The 16,246-nt window shown below is 44.1% G+C and overlaps 1 protein-coding gene across 1 annotated transcript; it reads left to right on the plus strand.

Annotated features, from left to right (window-relative positions):
- Positions 1 to 308: 308 nt before the first annotated feature.
- ncoa6 (nuclear receptor coactivator 6) lies at positions 309 to 15,981 on the plus strand. The gene is made up of 18 exons (XM_044352942.1): positions 309 to 414; positions 1,273 to 1,610; positions 2,417 to 2,572; positions 2,755 to 2,877; positions 3,294 to 3,416; positions 3,513 to 4,340; positions 4,491 to 4,622; positions 5,185 to 6,472; positions 6,596 to 6,714; positions 9,704 to 10,022; positions 10,107 to 10,212; positions 10,305 to 10,541; positions 10,868 to 13,919; positions 14,367 to 14,423; positions 14,562 to 14,592; positions 15,057 to 15,098; positions 15,344 to 15,477; positions 15,585 to 15,981. The coding sequence occupies exons 2-18, from the start codon at positions 1,313 to 1,315 to the stop codon at positions 15,629 to 15,631; spliced, it is 7,092 nt and encodes a 2,363-aa protein (XP_044208877.1). The 5' UTR covers positions 309 to 414; positions 1,273 to 1,312; the 3' UTR covers positions 15,632 to 15,981.
- The last annotated feature ends 265 nt before the right edge of the window (positions 15,982 to 16,246 follow it).

Consider the following 16,246-nt stretch of genomic DNA (forward strand, 5'->3'; position numbering starts at 1 on the left):
TGTAAGCTTTGAACAGTAAGTGTGTATTTAAGTGGGATCAGAGTCATCTTTATTAGCCAAGTATGTTACCATACAGGGAATATGACTCCAGTTTAGTGACTAAATGTACAAGATAACACTTTATAGTTTAAACACAAATGTGTGGGATGATATAATGCTAGGAGCCCGTATTTTATATTTACATTGACAAATACCTGGTTTAAAGGGTGAAGTACTCAAAAAAAAAATTTAAATTAAAAAAAATAAAAAGTTTCAAACTCTTCCTCATGTAAGGCTTTATTTTGAAAAGCAAAACCGGAAGTATTCTTCATTCTGGTTAGCTCAACGCCGTTTTGACTTGTGATTCATGTTTTGTTAGCTAATCTGGCTAGCAGATGTCGTCTGGTTGAATTTATTTTCTGATGAATATATGTGGTAAGGCTTTTGCCCATTTCATGCGTAATATACTGTTGATTATATATAGTAAGTTCAAGCTAGCAAAAGTGAAAGTTAATAAGTTATTTTCCAATGCATTCATGATGAATTACCTGCAGTGCTAACCAGCTAACTTTGCTAACGTTTGCTAATTGGAGCTTGCGAAGAAGCCAGCAGGACCCGCCTTGACATGGCTTTTATCCTCTTTCATAGCAGCATGTGCTTAAAACGCATTAATTTGAGTTGTAAATAATGTTCATATCGGCATATAAATGCACGGTGACATGGGTAACGGACTATTTGTGCTCTCCCTGCCGATCGCTTCACATTAGCTTACGTTTGCGCTAAGGCCCGAGCTAAGTTACTGCTGGGCCGATCATGTTAACCAAGCTGCCCACTGTTTATGGTAGTGAATTTATTCAGTGTATTTGACATTAATGCACATCACACAACAGCTAAGAGACCCTTGACCACCCATAGTCCCTTTAATAATTGTTTGACATGTCTCTACTGTACGTGCTGCACCACCGGTCATCGAGATGTCACTAACAAACAGGGTACTATGTTTTTAACGTTAGCTATCCGGTGATAACGTCATCTATTCACTGGAATTGAAGAACTAATTAACACATTTTATGTTAGACTTTGTCTCACCTGAGGCTTGAATGGGACAACCTGTAACAAAAATGTTGTAGCTGTCTATTTATTCAGTATACGAGCAACTATACAAGTTAGTTTTTATTGCTCAAATCCTGCTTGTATCCACTTTACTTAAACATCTCTGTCATTTCTTTACCGTGACAATGGTGGCTTATATGATTGAGTTGTGATCTATGTCTCTCTTATGTGGAATTTCAGCATAAAACGGTTAAAACGCCACTCCTAGTAAGAGAGGAGGATGGCGCATCGACGCACCCCACCTCAGCTGTCCCAGAGGACGGAGTACCTGGAAGCTGATAATGACTCCGACAGGGACTCTGGTGTTGGCGATGATGCAGGAGAGGATGTTGACAGTTGCCATGGAAGCGCAGTAACAGAGGAAGAGAGAGTCAACAAGCAAGATGGCACAGAAGAAAACAGCAAGGAGGGAGACGATTTTACAGTGTTTGTTGCCTTTCAAGGGAATATGGAAGATGAGGACTTCACACAAAAACTTGACACTGTCCTCAGTGGTATACCTAACATGCTTGATATGGGTTAGTTTAATTTTGTTTAATTTTCTCTTAGTGTTGGAATAAGTCAGTACAGTTGGTGTTTGAAGACACCCTGCGTCCATACAAACAAACAAAGTGCAGTTGTCTACCAATGGCGATTGTATAGCTCTCACTGTCAATCTGGGAGACTTAATTTGCTGTTGAGAAAGCATTCATCCCCTTGGACATTTCAATGTTTTATTGTTTGCAACATTTAATCACAGTAGATGCAATTAGTTCTTTGACACTGGTTAATAAAAGATGATTTACCTTACTGCACACCAAGAGATATTCAGATCCTAAGAAACATTCTTATTTCCTTACACTGTAAGGTTCTTTTGACTAAATTAGTCAGAAAGTTGTTTCTTAATTCCATGGTCGTCATTATGTTGATTTCCCAGGAAAGTGACTCATCGTTGGGCTTTCCAGATACAGCAATGTCCCACTCTAAAAACAACAGCCTGCACAAGTGGTTATGTAGGCATGTCATAATTAACATGATGAATACCTCTATCACTTATTTTGTATTTACATTTGTATCTAATCAAGATCAATTTATGGAGATTTGTTTTCACTTTGACATCGAAGAATCTCTTTTTCTCTTAGAGCCATTGTGATTCAGTATTGTGAAACAATAACAAGGGGGTGCACGAGTTCTACAGGAACTGTAAATGTACATTTGAAACATGACCCATTTCCATTGGATATTCCAGCAACAGTCTTCTATTTCTATCCATTTCTAATTAATAATGTCTAGAATTTTTCACACTATAATTCCAACTTGTATCCATTCATATTCTCTCTCTTAGGCTCAGAGAGGCTGCAGCCACATCATGTAGAGCCATGGAACAGTGTGCGGGTTACCTTCAACATTCCTCGGGACGCTGCAGAGCGACTCAGACTGTTGGCCCAGAACAACCAGCAGCAGCTCCGAGAACTGGGGATTCTCTCCGTGCAGATAGAAGGTAACAGCACAGCCTTCAAAATGGGATGCAAGAGAAAATTGGCCACATGCAAGAATGTTTTCCTATTCTTATCCTTAATCTACCTTACTTTTTTCCATGAGGCTTGCTTGTATGAGTGTTTCAAGTCAGATTCACGAAACTCTCAACTGTTGAGTGCTGATATTCCCTCTGTTGATGTTCAGGGGAAGGGGCCATTAACGTGGCTGTGGGACCAAATAGAGGACAAGAAGTTAGAGTGAATGGACCAATTGGAGCACCTGGCCAGATGAGAATGGATGTTGGTTTTCCAGGTCAACCTGGTCCAGGTATAAGTTAACTGAATTGATTTCACAAGTTCACTATAAAAAAAACTAAACTGAAACTGTGCTTTAATTTTGGTTAGTTGTTCCTTTAATAGTAGTTGTTACGATCACAATTTTTGTGCTAATTATGTGATATAGATAGTGGTAGTTAATATGCAAACATTCATTGTTTTTCTCTGCTTAATTTATGACAAATGTGCATCCATAAAAACATGAAATGAAAATTTGTAAAGGCAAACATTAGTTGAATGTATGCTTGTTTGTTTTTATTTCTTCTTTTCATTAGTTTGTCATAGCCATTCAGTAGTTATTTTTTTATCCAGTCTTATGCCATTTTATCACCTGACAATAATCACTCACTTGGTAAATATTAGTTATTGTTTACACAAAATGCTTTAATATGCACATATTTCCATAAGGAGGGGTGAGGATGGCTAATCCATCAATGGTTCCCCCTGGACCTGGCATGGCAGGTCAGGCTATGGTACCAGGCAGCAGTGGACAGATGCATCCTCGTGTTTCAAGACCGTCTTCACAGACAGGTTCAGGTCTTAATTTTTTTTTTAAAAATGATGCATGTTGTAATTTTGAATATGGTGTGTCTTGGTCAGTGCAATAATGGAAACACTCTCTCACAGATGTGATGGATCCAATGATGCCAGGTATGTCAGTTCAGCAGCAACAGCAACTCCAGCACCAACAGACTGGTCCCCATGGCTCAGGCCCTATGCCTCCTCAGGCCACCCATCACATGCAGGCTATGCAGGCTGGAAGACCACTCAACCCTGCTGCACTGCAGCAGCTACAACAACAGCATCACCAACAGCAACAAGCCCAACAGCAAGCACAGCTCTCTCAGCTTGGACCTAGACCTCCATTCAACCCATCAGGCCAGATGGCTGTGCCTCCTGGCTGGAACCAGTTGCCCTCTGGAGTCCTCCAGACACCAGCCGCCCAAGGAGGCCCTGCCTGGAGGAAGCCCCCACCCCAGGCCCAGATGGTTCAGCGCCCTCCTTCCCTTGCTACAGTTCAGACTCCCAGCCACCCTCCGCCCCCTTATCCATTTGGCAGCCAGCAGGCAGGACAGGTATTCAATGCAATGGGACAGGGACAATTACAGCAGCAACAGCAGGCAGGAATGGGTCAGTTTGCTGCTCCCCAGCCTAAAGGCCCACAGGCTGGCCCTGGAGGTGTTGCAGGACAGCCCAGACCCCCTCCACCACTTCCACCAACTTCTGGACCGCAGGGCAACCTCACTGCCAAGTCTCCAGGTTCCTCCTCGTCTCCTTTTCAGCAGGGTTCACCTGGGACTCCACCCATGATGGCTCAGAGACCTACAACTCCACAGGGTTTTCCCCAGGGTGTTGGTTCACCAGGAAGAGCAGCCCTCGGCCAACAGGGTAACATGCAACAAGGATTCATGGGAATGCCCCAGCATGGACAGCCTGGGGCCCAAGTTCATCCAGGTCAGTAACTGCTGGTAACAGTTTCTTGTTAGACTGATTGCACACAGAAGAAAAGTACATTTTTTGCCAACATGAGTATTTTATCTTGAAGTAACTATAAAATTAACACTCTGATGTTGAGATAACAAAATCAATGAACACTGATTACAGGCATGCCTAAGCGTCCCATGGGCTTTCCAAATCCAAACTTTGTCCAAGGTCAGGTGAGTGCCAGTGCTCCAGGAACCCCTGGTGGAGGATCCGGTCAGCAGCTACAGAGCAGCCAAGCGATGACTCATACAGGTAAAATGTCCTCAGCACAGAAGTGATGTAGATCTGAGGGGAAACTAAAGTTTTGGCTGAGTCATGGAAATTGAAACAGTGTGAAATGAGAAGAGGCCAGTGCTAGATCAAGAGGCTTAATCAATATTTAACATTTTAACAGATTTGCTGTTTACACAAATGCAAACATTTTGGCAAAGATCCATTAAAGTTGGTTATTACATGGTTGTCTTAATTTAAGATTTCACTATAATATTTTAAAACTGGAATTGAACAAGTTTTGTGTTAATGGGACACTTTGTTGTTGCTCAGTTAAACAAAGAAAACTTTTTTTGGCCATTTAGGGAGCCAACATGTTGCTTTAAAACTAGAGGCCCTAATATTTTAACACTCAACTCATCTAGTCCCAGTTATACAGACTGTTGGTAGTTCACGTTTAGACTTACTGTGTTGCATTAATGTTTTGACAGCCACATTTGACACCCTGTCGCTTAACAGTAAGCAGAAGGCATAACAGCTTATTACCTGTTGTGATCCCCATATAAGTAAATTCCATATTTTTTCCCTCTCCGTTTTGCATCAGGAGCTCAGCCATCAGCTTCCACGCCAAACTCAATGCAGGGCCCACTCCATGCCCAACCCAATGCTATGGGTGTACAAAGTAGCATGGCAGGTCTGCCCCCTGGTACAACTGCTGGGCCTAGTATGGGCCAGCAACAGCCTGGCCTCCAGACCCAGATGATGGGCCTCCAGCATCAGGCCCAACCCGTGTCTTCCTCCCCCAGCCAGATGGTTCAAGGCCAGGGTGGAGGTCAGACTGTCCTCTCAAGGCCCCTCAGTCAAGGGCAGAGAGGTGGGATGACCCCACCCAAGCAGATGATGCCTCAGCAAGGCCAGGGGGTGATGCATGGGCAGGGTCAGATGGTTGGAGGCCAAGGGCACCAGGCCATGCTCCTACAGCAGCAACAGCAACAAAACTCCATGATGGAACAAATGGTTGCCAACCAGATGCAAGGCAACAAGCAGGCATTTGGAGGCAAGATTCCGGCTGGGGTCATGCCTGGCCCGATGATGCGTGGCCCTTCTCCGAATGTTCCAGGTAACATGGCTCAGTTCCAGGGCCAGGTTGGCCCACAGCAGATGACTCCACAACAGCAGCAGCAAATGGCTCAGCTCCAACAACAGCAGTTACAACAGCAGCAACAGCACCAGTTACAACAGCAACAGCTACAGCAGCAGCAACAACACCAACAGATGAGCCAGCAACAGCCACAACAGGTTCCCATTGCTGGCAATCCTAATCAAGTGATGGGCATGCACGGGCAACAGATGAGGCTACCTGCTGGTCATCCTCTTATCCAACAACAGTTGCAACAGCAGCAGCAGTTACAGCAACAGCAGAAACAACAGCAACAGGCCATGTTGCAACAGCAACAACAACAGGCAGCTCAACAACACCAACATCCTTTGGGAGATCCTAATAGTGGGACAGGGGAATTGGGGGTTCAACAGATGGTCCCTGATATGCAGGCACAGCAGCAGCAAGGCATGATGCCTGGCCCTCAGCACATGCAGATGGGAAATGGTCACTTTGCAGGTCATGGCATGAACTTCAACTCACAATTCCCAGGTCAGATGCCAATTGGGGGACCTTGTGGACAGGCAGGTGGTTTTCCTGTCAGCAAGGACGTAACACTGACAAGTCCACTGCTGGTCAATCTGCTGCAGAGTGATATCTCAGCCAGCCAGTTCGGGCCAGGAGGAAAACAAGGAGCAGGTGGGGGCAATCAAGCCAAACCCAAAAAGAAGAAACCAGCACGCAAGAAGAAGCCCAAAGATGGAGAGGGACAACAACAAGTAGAGGGACTTGGGTAACAATTTGTATTTAATACAGTTTTGTTTTTTCCATTTTGGCAGCAAGAGTTGAAATAAGTTGTATCACTGTTACATTCATATTTTGATTTAACTTTATCTTTTTATTCTCTCTTTCCTAGTGGTCTTGATGTGGCTGGTGGTATGGAAGATTCTGAACTGCCAAATCTGAGTGGTGAACAGAGTTTGGGACTAGACAACACGGGCCCGAAACTCCCTGATTTTCCCAACCGGCCTGCAGGTAAATGACATTGAAATAATCAGTTTTGGGGGGGGGCAGCAATGGAGACGGCTGTGTCTTTGATCATTTCTGCTGAAATTTGGTTTAAAATTTTATTTAGGCGCTCTACACAGGATGCAAAATTAAGTTTTTTGTCCACCGACCAAATGGCTAGTGAATGTTCAAATTTTACCAGCCACTCAATAGATTACCATTGTTTTTTGGCTGATGAGTGAAGCAAATCTACCAGCCACTTGCATATTTTACCAGTATTTGGCTGGCAGCTGGTGCTAATTTTGTGCCCCGGCTCTGCACCCCAAAAAAGGCTACAAAATACTGCTCTAAGTTTGTTATTTCCACATTTCCTTAGTTTAGTTTTGGTATTGTCATGCCAATGACCAACAATTTGAGAAAGTATAAATTCACTGGAAGAACCTCCACTGCAAAGTCTAAAGCCATAAGTTCGAGTGTTTCATCTACCGGGAGCAGCAGCGATTCCCACCCACCAGATAACCAAATGGGAGCAGCAGATCTGAAAGTCGAAATCCTCATCTCGTTGAAAAAAGACATCACTATACTGTTAAGGTTGGAGCTAAAGACTGCTGGCTAAGGAATTTGAGGCTGTCAAATCCAAACTATACGCAGTAAAAACAGAAGTAGCAAATAATGCTGCAACAATTCGCTTCAATGTGGAGACGATGAAAATAACCATATCAGCAAGGGAGTGTGGGTTAGTATCATTCTCAGACAACGTGACTTCACTACAAACCAAGACAGGTAAGCTCGAGACAGAGATAACCAGTCCATGGGGAAAATGCCTTGACATGGAGGGAAGGATGAGGTGTTCCAACATTCGAATACTGAATGTCCCAGAGACACTCCAATCGCAGCCTCCAAACTACTAAAAGAAATTTTGAACATGGACAAAGACGTTCTGATCGACAAATCACACAGGGATCTCAAGGCAAGGAAACCAGCCCCATGTCACTGTGGCGAAAGTACATTATTACCAAGGCTGTGTCGAGGTCCTTCGCTGTGCCAGGGAGTCCGCTCCTCTCCTCCCCAGGAACTGCCATCTCCATATTCCGGTATCCCCCCCCCACCACCACCACCACCACCACCACACCCAAGTGTTGCACAAGCTAGATCTGCATTCAGTGAAGTCAAGCGACAGCTCCGTGGATGAGAAGACATTTGGTATGGCCTTTCCTATCCAGCACAACTCCGCATCACACATGGTGGAACAGACAGTTTCAAAGCCCAGAGGACGCCATTGTTTATGTGAAAACCAAAATCCTACAAGAAACACCAAAGGACTGACCATGATTCAAGTAAGAGTGATTCAGTGTCACATCAGAGTTCTGTTGATGCTGACCTCTCTGGTGAGTAAACAATGTACACTGTGACTACAAAAGTTATAATTTTCACCCATTTGATTTGTTGATTGTGTTGAATGTGGACAACACATATAATCTATCTATCTATATAATTTTTTTTTTCCTCCCTTTTTCATATGTTTACAGTTGTTAAGACATATCACTATAGCTGGTCATGGATAACATATGGTGTAATTAGGCATCTTATTTTTTTAACCATTACTTTTTGTTTGACTTTCATATTGAGATATCACAGACGTTACGAACATTGCCAATTCAGCAGTAAATTATGTCAAAGGAAGGAAAATGAATGTCAGCAACACTTATTACTGGCCACCCTTTGTTTTTCATCATTGTTCTCTTATGACACTTACATTTACTTAGCCATGCAACTCTGGCTGGTGGATATGTAATACTTTTCATTCCTGTAAGTTGTACAGCAACGTCACTAGGCCAATTTTTTCTTTTCTTTGATTAGACCTTAATATTAAGGAGATGGTAAACTGCTGATTTATGTTTGACATGCTTATCCATTACCAAGTGTTCAGTAAATTGATACTGGTATGGGGGTGTTATCACTGGACCGAGTCCAATATATCTAAAGACATCTGGAGACCAGTAAACCAAACTGAGCCTAAATACAAATGTATTATTATTATCACTGCTATTATTGCTGTTCAATGTGCCTTACATTAAACAACATTCTGTATATAGTAGGGTACTCTGTATTAGGGCTAGTGCATCCCTTCACAAGCATTTAAAAGTGTGGATACTTTTGCAAGGGGTTTGGGAGTCACCTTGTTCTGGTAGGTGATGGGGGTTGGACATATTGAGGGGTCCTTTCAGCCTTCTAGAAAACTCAAGTTTGTTAAATCTCAATAAGCCTTTAATTTTTTCTTCTATTAAATAAGATCATGGTTAATTTACATTTTCCAAGCAGATCAGCCAGTTGCGATGTGACCTTTGTCAGCTGGAATGTCAAATCTTTAAATCACCCTGTTAAACGTAAAATGGTACTATCTTATCTGGAAAAAACTTAATGTAGGGATAGTCTACCTTCAGGAAATGCATCTGCATTGGAAATGGAAATGCACCGCTTCACTACAAGAGGGTGTGCTCAGAAATTTTATGCTATATGGCATTTTTAACTTTATATGCAAAAAAATGAATGCCACTGATATTGCAGTTTTGTAATACTTTTTTGTGTTTCTTACCACTCATTATTATTACTTATTTTTGTTTTTTATCGTTTATTGTATCTTTTAATTTTATTTATTTATTATTATTTGTGTCTCACCTATGATTTTTGTCACATTGACTTTATTTATATGTACATGTAATTGTGAAATCTATTCTGTTTGATTACTAAATGATACAATAATGGCACAATAATACTGTAGTAGGGATGCAGCTCTGTTGAAGCAGAAAGATGGTGTTTATCCAACTGTATCTGTAATTTATTGTATTTTGTGTGACTTTAAATACCAAGAAAAAGACCTTGAGCAAAAAGAAATAATCAGTTTTGGGCAATTATTTTGTACCTCCATTCAAGTGCCAATTCTTAAGTTGTATAAACCTTCCAGTATTCTTTACTTTATCTGTCTTGTATTTATGTACCCCTGCACTATCCCTAGGCTTTCCTGGCCAACCTGGAGACCAGAGAGTATTGCAGCAGGTACCCATGCAGTTTATGCAGCAGCAGCAACAACAGCAGCAACAACAGCAGCAACAGCAACAACAACAGCAGCAGCAGCAGCAGCAGCAGCAGCAGCAGCAGCAACAACAGCAACAGCAGCAGCAGCAACAACAGCAGCAGCAGCAGCAGCAACAACAACAACAACAACAACAACAAATTCAGCACATGCAACAGCAACAAATACAGCAACAACAAATTCAACAACAACAAATGCAGCAACAAATGCAACAGCAGCAAATACAACAACAACAGCAGCAACAATTACAACAAATGCAGCAACAAATGCAACAGCAGCAAATACAACAACAACAGCAGCAACAATTACAACAACAGCAGCAGGGAATGACGGGGCCGCAGACTTCAGGTCAAGGCCAGCCACAGATACACCCTCATCAGCTGCAACAACAGCAACAGCAGCAACCTCAACAACCACACCTGCAGCAACAGGTAATATTGATGAATGGCAGTATTTAAAATCAATACATTGGTTATTCATTTATCTATTCATACTCAACATTGATCCCCATTTCATATTTTAGCAACAACAGCAAATGATGATGATGCTGAAGATGCAGCAGGAGCAGGCTAAGAATCGCATGTCCATCCCTCCAGGAGGGCAGCTCCCTCCTCGGGGCATGGGCAATCCACCTGAGGTGCAAAGGCTGCCTGTCTCACAGCAAGGCAATATGCCTGTAATGATCAGCCTTCAAGGACATGGAGGAGTACCACCATCACCTGACAAACCCCGAGGGATGCCCCTGATGGTGAACCCTCAGGTGAGGTCCAAGTACTGAGGCATAAATACATTTCTTTAACACTCGGAGGAATAGGAGCCCCCTTTACATCATAAAAACAAACAATAAAGAAATAAACAAGTAGCAAACATTACGGTAATAGGTAAAAAGCTAAGATAACCAGTAATAAAAGAAAATAGCCATGCACATAATTGTAATAAGAGTAGAAACATAAATTGTAAATATTAGTCAAAAACATTAATGTGATGACAATATATAACACTATATTTACATTCACATCTCATGATCCGAACTGTGCACTGTTTATTTTCTTGTGACTAAATTGTTGTATCTGTCCTCCTTTGTAGCTTGCAGGCGCTGCACGAAGAATGTCTCTTCCTGATGCAGGGCAGGGTCCCCAAGGCACTGGATCTGAAGAGGCCCCTGCAGGGGCCCACCCAAAGCAGGACAGGCCTGGAGGTCCAGAAATGGGGGTACAGCCTGGAAATGGGACCCAACAGATGATGGCCAACCAGGGCTCCAACACTCACATGATGAAGCAAGGCCCTGGTCCCTCACCAGTGCCCCAGCACACTGGAGCCAGTCCCCAGCAACAGTTACCTGCTCAGCCTCAACAAGGAGGCCCTGTGCCTGGCCTTCATTTCCCCAATGTCCCCACAACCTCACAGAGCTCTAGGCCCAAAACCCCCAACAGAGCCAGCCCCAGACCGTACCACCATCCCCTTACCCCAACTAATCGCCCACCCAGCACTGAGCCCTCCGAAATCAACCTTTCACCTGAAAGGCTAAATGCGTCTATTGCAGGGCTGTTTCCTCCCAAAATCAACATTCCTCTGCCTCCCAGGCAGCCTAACCTAAACAGGGGATTTGACCAGCAAGGTCTCAACCCAACAACTCTGAAAGCCATTGGGCAGGCCCCTCCTAGCTTATCTCTACCAGGCAACAACAACAATGGTAGTGTGGGTGGAAATAACACTAACAACAGTCAACAACCTTTCTCCACTGGCACTGGAGCAGGAGGTGCAGGTGCTAAACAGGACAAGCAGTCTGGAGGACAGGGTAAGAGGGCAAGTCCTAGCAATAGTCGGAGGTCAAGTCCAGCCTCTAGTCGCAAGTCAGCCACCCCAAGCCCCGGAAGACAAAAGGGGACAAAGATGGCCATCACCTGCCCTCCCCATCAGCAGCAGTTGGTCAACCCTCAGGGGCAAACCATGATGCTCAGCCCTACCTCAGTACCTCCAAGTCCAATGTCTATGCCCGCACAACTGGGTGGGAGCATGGAGGCACAACAGACCCAGAGTCCCTTCCATGGGATGCAAGGTAACCCTGCTGAGGGAGTAAGGGAAAGTCAGGCAATGATGACAGCAGAGCAGCGACAGATGCCTCAGCCTCAGCCTCAACCCCAGCCGCAGCCTCTGAGGGAGTTATCAGCTCCTAGAATGGCAAGTCCTCGTTTCCCCACGCAGCCTAAACCTGACTTGGAACTGCAGGCAGGGACAGTTGATAGGCAGCCAACACACACAGCACCTTTGCAGGACTCTGAGGTTTCACCTGCTCTCAGGGCAGCTCCAACCTCCCTCAACCAGTTACTGGATAACACGGGTATCCCAAACATGCCTCTTCGGCCTATACAGAGTAATACTGTTAGGGATGTTATGGGAAAGGACAGCCCCAAGTCTGCTTTGGATCCAGAGAAACCACCCCACAGTAATTCCCAGAGCACAGACATGTCAGCTCCTGTTGCTACTACTGCCACTATAAATGAATCAGAAGCTAAACCCAAACCTGCTGTCCCTGTCCCTACCAGCAGTCCTAACTTGCAGCCTGCTGCGATGCCCAGCTTGCACCCTAGCACTAACGTAAACTCCAATACTACTCCCAGTCTTAACCAAACCCCCATCTCGAGTCTTGGTGTCAATCCCAGTCTGAATGTAAACACGACCTCTACCCTTTGCCCCACTCTCAGTACTAACACTAATGCTGCCCCGAGTGTAAGTCCCAACCCTGTCACTTCCAGTCAGAGCAGTACCGCCCCAGCTGTTAGTACCAGTTCTAACTCCAGCACTGCCCTAAACCCAGCTAGTTCGGCTCCAAAACCAAGCCCTAATCCTAAACCTGTGACAAGTGTTCACTCAGTCATACAGATCCCTGCCTCTTCTAGCACCATTTCCCCAAACCAAATCACTGTGTTTGTAACGTCTAACCCCATTACCTCTGCCCCCGCTCCTCAAGTACCCACATCTATGGTCTCCACCATGGTGGCTGTCCCTAACAAGAACATTCGACCTCAAGATATTCGGCAGCAGACCCCTGTGTCCCGACCTCAGTTCATCACCACCACCCCTGTATTTATCAATCCAATTTTCCAGGTCCCGAATGCATCTGTGGCTCCCAATACCACAGTGGTATCACAGTCAGTCACCATGATGGGTCCTATCCAAGTGTCCACTACAAACATCCAACTTCCTCCTGCCCCAAGCTCCACCCAATCAACAGGGGCTACCATGGCCAGCACTCAGCTTGCCAGAAGTGCTGTTGGACAGGTTCAGACTGCCACTAGTGTGTCCTCATCATCCTCAGTTGGTACTCTCCCAGCTCCTCAGCAAATTAACCCTGGGGCTCTCAAAACAGAAAATCTAGGTGAGGCAGGTTCTGGTCAGAAATCTAGTCCCCCAGTCCAGCAGCCATCTCCCCATCCAAGCCCTTCAGCATCATCTCCCTTTCAGCCACCCCTGGCTTCTCCTCCTCCCTGCTCTAGTCCTGGAGCTGTGAACACTCTCCGAAAGGGCCCCATGTCTCCATCTTCCACTGCCCAGGTGAAAAGTAAGTCTGCACAGGCCGCTGCACCTGTTTCTGGTACAGCTGAATCCCAGCAGAATCCTGTAGAAAGACCTGCACAGGGGCCCACTGGGGCTGTTCCACCCCAGGTCTTTCATCCTCCTGCTAGTCCTGCCATTCAGATTGAAGCACTAGTGCCCCATACTACTACTGCTGGTTCAAACATCATTACTTCGCCTACAGTCTCCTCTCCTATCCCAGTTCCTAGCCAAGTTGCTGTTCCTACTCAGATTGTTACCCAGGCTCCGTTGCCTGTACCAGCTTCAGTCTCAAGCCCAGCCCAGGCTGTAACTTCTCAAACTCCTACTGTCACTGTAGTTGGTACTGCTACTGTTGTCTCCTCTGCTACCGTGCTCTCCACGGTCACACCTGCACAAAGTCCAGTACCGTCCATTGTTCCCATTGTTACTGTGCCTGGACCTGTTCAGGAGGTTCCTCCCACCATACCCTCTCCAGTTGGTAACCCCAGCGTAGTTCCACCAGCCCAGTCTGATGCCCCAGCTGTGGAGCCTCCCATGCCATCAGCTGCAGGACCTGCCGAAACAACTCAGACCACCCCAGGTAAACACACAATTGAGAGCTAAAAGAATCATTAGGAATGTATACATGCATCAAGTAAACAAAATGATGGCCACATTCTGGCCATGATCCTTGGTCAGGTCAAGCTGATGACTAAGAGTATCTTTTATATACCTTGTGTTACTGCTGCAGTACATGCCATAGTAACATATAACAATACATGTAATGCAACCTCAAGTATCATGCAACTTTAAGTATAAAGCTTTCTTGGGTTTTAACATTTACAAAGAGTATTTGGTATTCCTGTGTTTCTTTGTTTAAAGAGAACAACGGTTGCTATGTGCAAAACCATTGGTGATTGGTGGCCATGGTGGAGGAGAGACTTATGCTCAGCACCCTGAATACATGGACATAGCCATTCTGTTCAGTCACTAATTTGTTTAATGTAGTCAAATGTGTCAGTTGAACTACTTCATCCTTTTTCCCCAGCACCTATTCAACAAGAAGTTTCACAGTCACAGGAGCCTGTTGCTAGTGAGAAGACAGGTAAGCATGGTCATCCTTGTTACAGACATTTTGAACAATGCTTGTCTTTGAAAGAGAAAGGAGCAATTCCATAATAATCTCATATGAGTCATTTGGAACTAGGTGGAAAATAAATATCTCCTTTTTTGTCCTATTTAGGTGAAGAGGTCTCAACAGGTCCTGAGCAGGGGTAAGATTCCCGATAACATTTATATTCTTTTATTTGCTGTATTGCTAATTGACTATGTATTGCTTCATGTGCTGGGGTTTATTAAGGTATCCCTTACTATTGATCTCGGAAAAGTTGGCCTAGTCTTAAGACTCATGCTCTTGAAGGAGAAATGCTTAGACATTTCTAACTCTACTGAAACTCAGGGAGGTCATGTGGTTGGCCAAGGGGGTACATGGTGAAATCAATGAGCCACGTGGCCTCAGCACTTGGTATGTATGATTAGCATGCATCAATATAAATATACCAATGCATGTCCGAAGTTTAATCAAAACAAAGCCTATCACAACGCAAATTGTACCACCCCACTGACCTTTATGGCCATATCTCTTTTCCTGGGGATTGTCATAATATCGTGGGGAAGTGAAGCCATGTTTGTTCAGCACAGTTTATAGTTTACCGCTGTTTTTCCACTTCTATCACAGATGGGCAAAGAAAAGAAAGACGCCCATCAACTTAGTCCCAAGGTATGTATTTTAACATGTTTGCGCTGCAAAGACACAAGCAGTGATCATGTCGACGTAGTGGATGCTGTCGGGATGAAGACGCACAGTATCTGTGGTAGACGAGGAAAAACAGCAGAGTCCTGAGTGGTATTATATCTTTCTCTGAGTAGAGCAGAGTTAACTCATGCCTTTGCATCTTTACTAACACATCGCTGTGTTATCTTCCCTTCCTTGTCGTTTGTTGTTTTTCTATCTGGTCCTCCCAGAGTTGCTGTGGAGAAGCCCAAGGGACCGAGCAGACGCAGCTCCCGGGCAGACAAGGAGGTGGAGGAGGAGCCGGTAGCGGACAGTGGCATTAGGAAAAGATCAGCCAGGCCTGGAACCAGTGCTGCTGTAAAAGGTAACATAAACACACAAGCAGCTCCAAAATAAACTTCAGGCATAATGTCCACAACTACACCCAAGCTATACACAGGGCATTGCTAACTTGTATTATCTTTTTAACAGAAACTGGAGCAAGCCCCACCCAGGCCAAACGAAGGAAGTCTAAATAGGTGCAACTGCAGTTGCGACAACCTGTGAACTGTACTGTAAATGTTTTTGTTTCCCGCTGTGAATCAGTTGATGTCGGTTTCCCTGTCCCAGATTATGAATTTTCATCAGAGGAAGAAACCGTGTACAGATTGTTTTAAAAAAAAAAAAAAAAGAATTATGGTATTGTTTTGTCCATGCTTTTTTTGTGAGATTGTAGTTAGAATGTGTGCATACAGTATGTGTTTGTGTGAATGTGCTTTTTATATTAAATGCTGGATTAATCATGTGAAGACTGATAATGGAGCTTGTCATGATTGTATAATTATGTTGTAAACTGAATTAAATTTTCTACTGCTTTTGTTCTGTGAAACTGTGTAATATGATTAATCTATTTTTCTTAGATTGATGATCATTTTTTGTTCATATGAATCTCAGTTTGCTAATTTACCAGAGCTGCATTAAACTCCTAGATTATTGATAAACACTAAGCAGAATATGATGTAAACACAGGACTCAATTTAGGTGAGGGAAAATTTGAGGCAAACACATTATATGCTCTAGGAGATGGGTATATTTGAACTCTAGCATAACTGGATCAGAAACACGTATCCTCTATGAATTAGCTTAAATATTGA

This window comes from Thunnus albacares, chromosome 5 (genome assembly GCF_914725855.1).
Source record: "Thunnus albacares chromosome 5, fThuAlb1.1, whole genome shotgun sequence".
Classification (NCBI taxonomy): domain Eukaryota; kingdom Metazoa; phylum Chordata; class Actinopteri; order Scombriformes; family Scombridae; genus Thunnus; species Thunnus albacares.

Excerpts from the sequence above, each read along its gene's own strand:
- ncoa6 (XM_044352942.1), top strand. The coding sequence starts at position 1,313 with ATGGCGCATCGACGCACCCCACCTCAGCTGTCCCAGAGGACGGAGTAC. Across the intron at positions 10,542-10,867 it reads CCCTGATGGTGAACCCTCAG|CTTGCAGGCGCTGCACGAAG; the intron begins GTGAGGTCCAAG and ends CCTCCTTTGTAG. Across the intron at positions 14,593-15,056 it reads TCAACAGGTCCTGAGCAGGG|ATGGGCAAAGAAAAGAAAGA; the intron begins GTAAGATTCCCG and ends CTTCTATCACAG.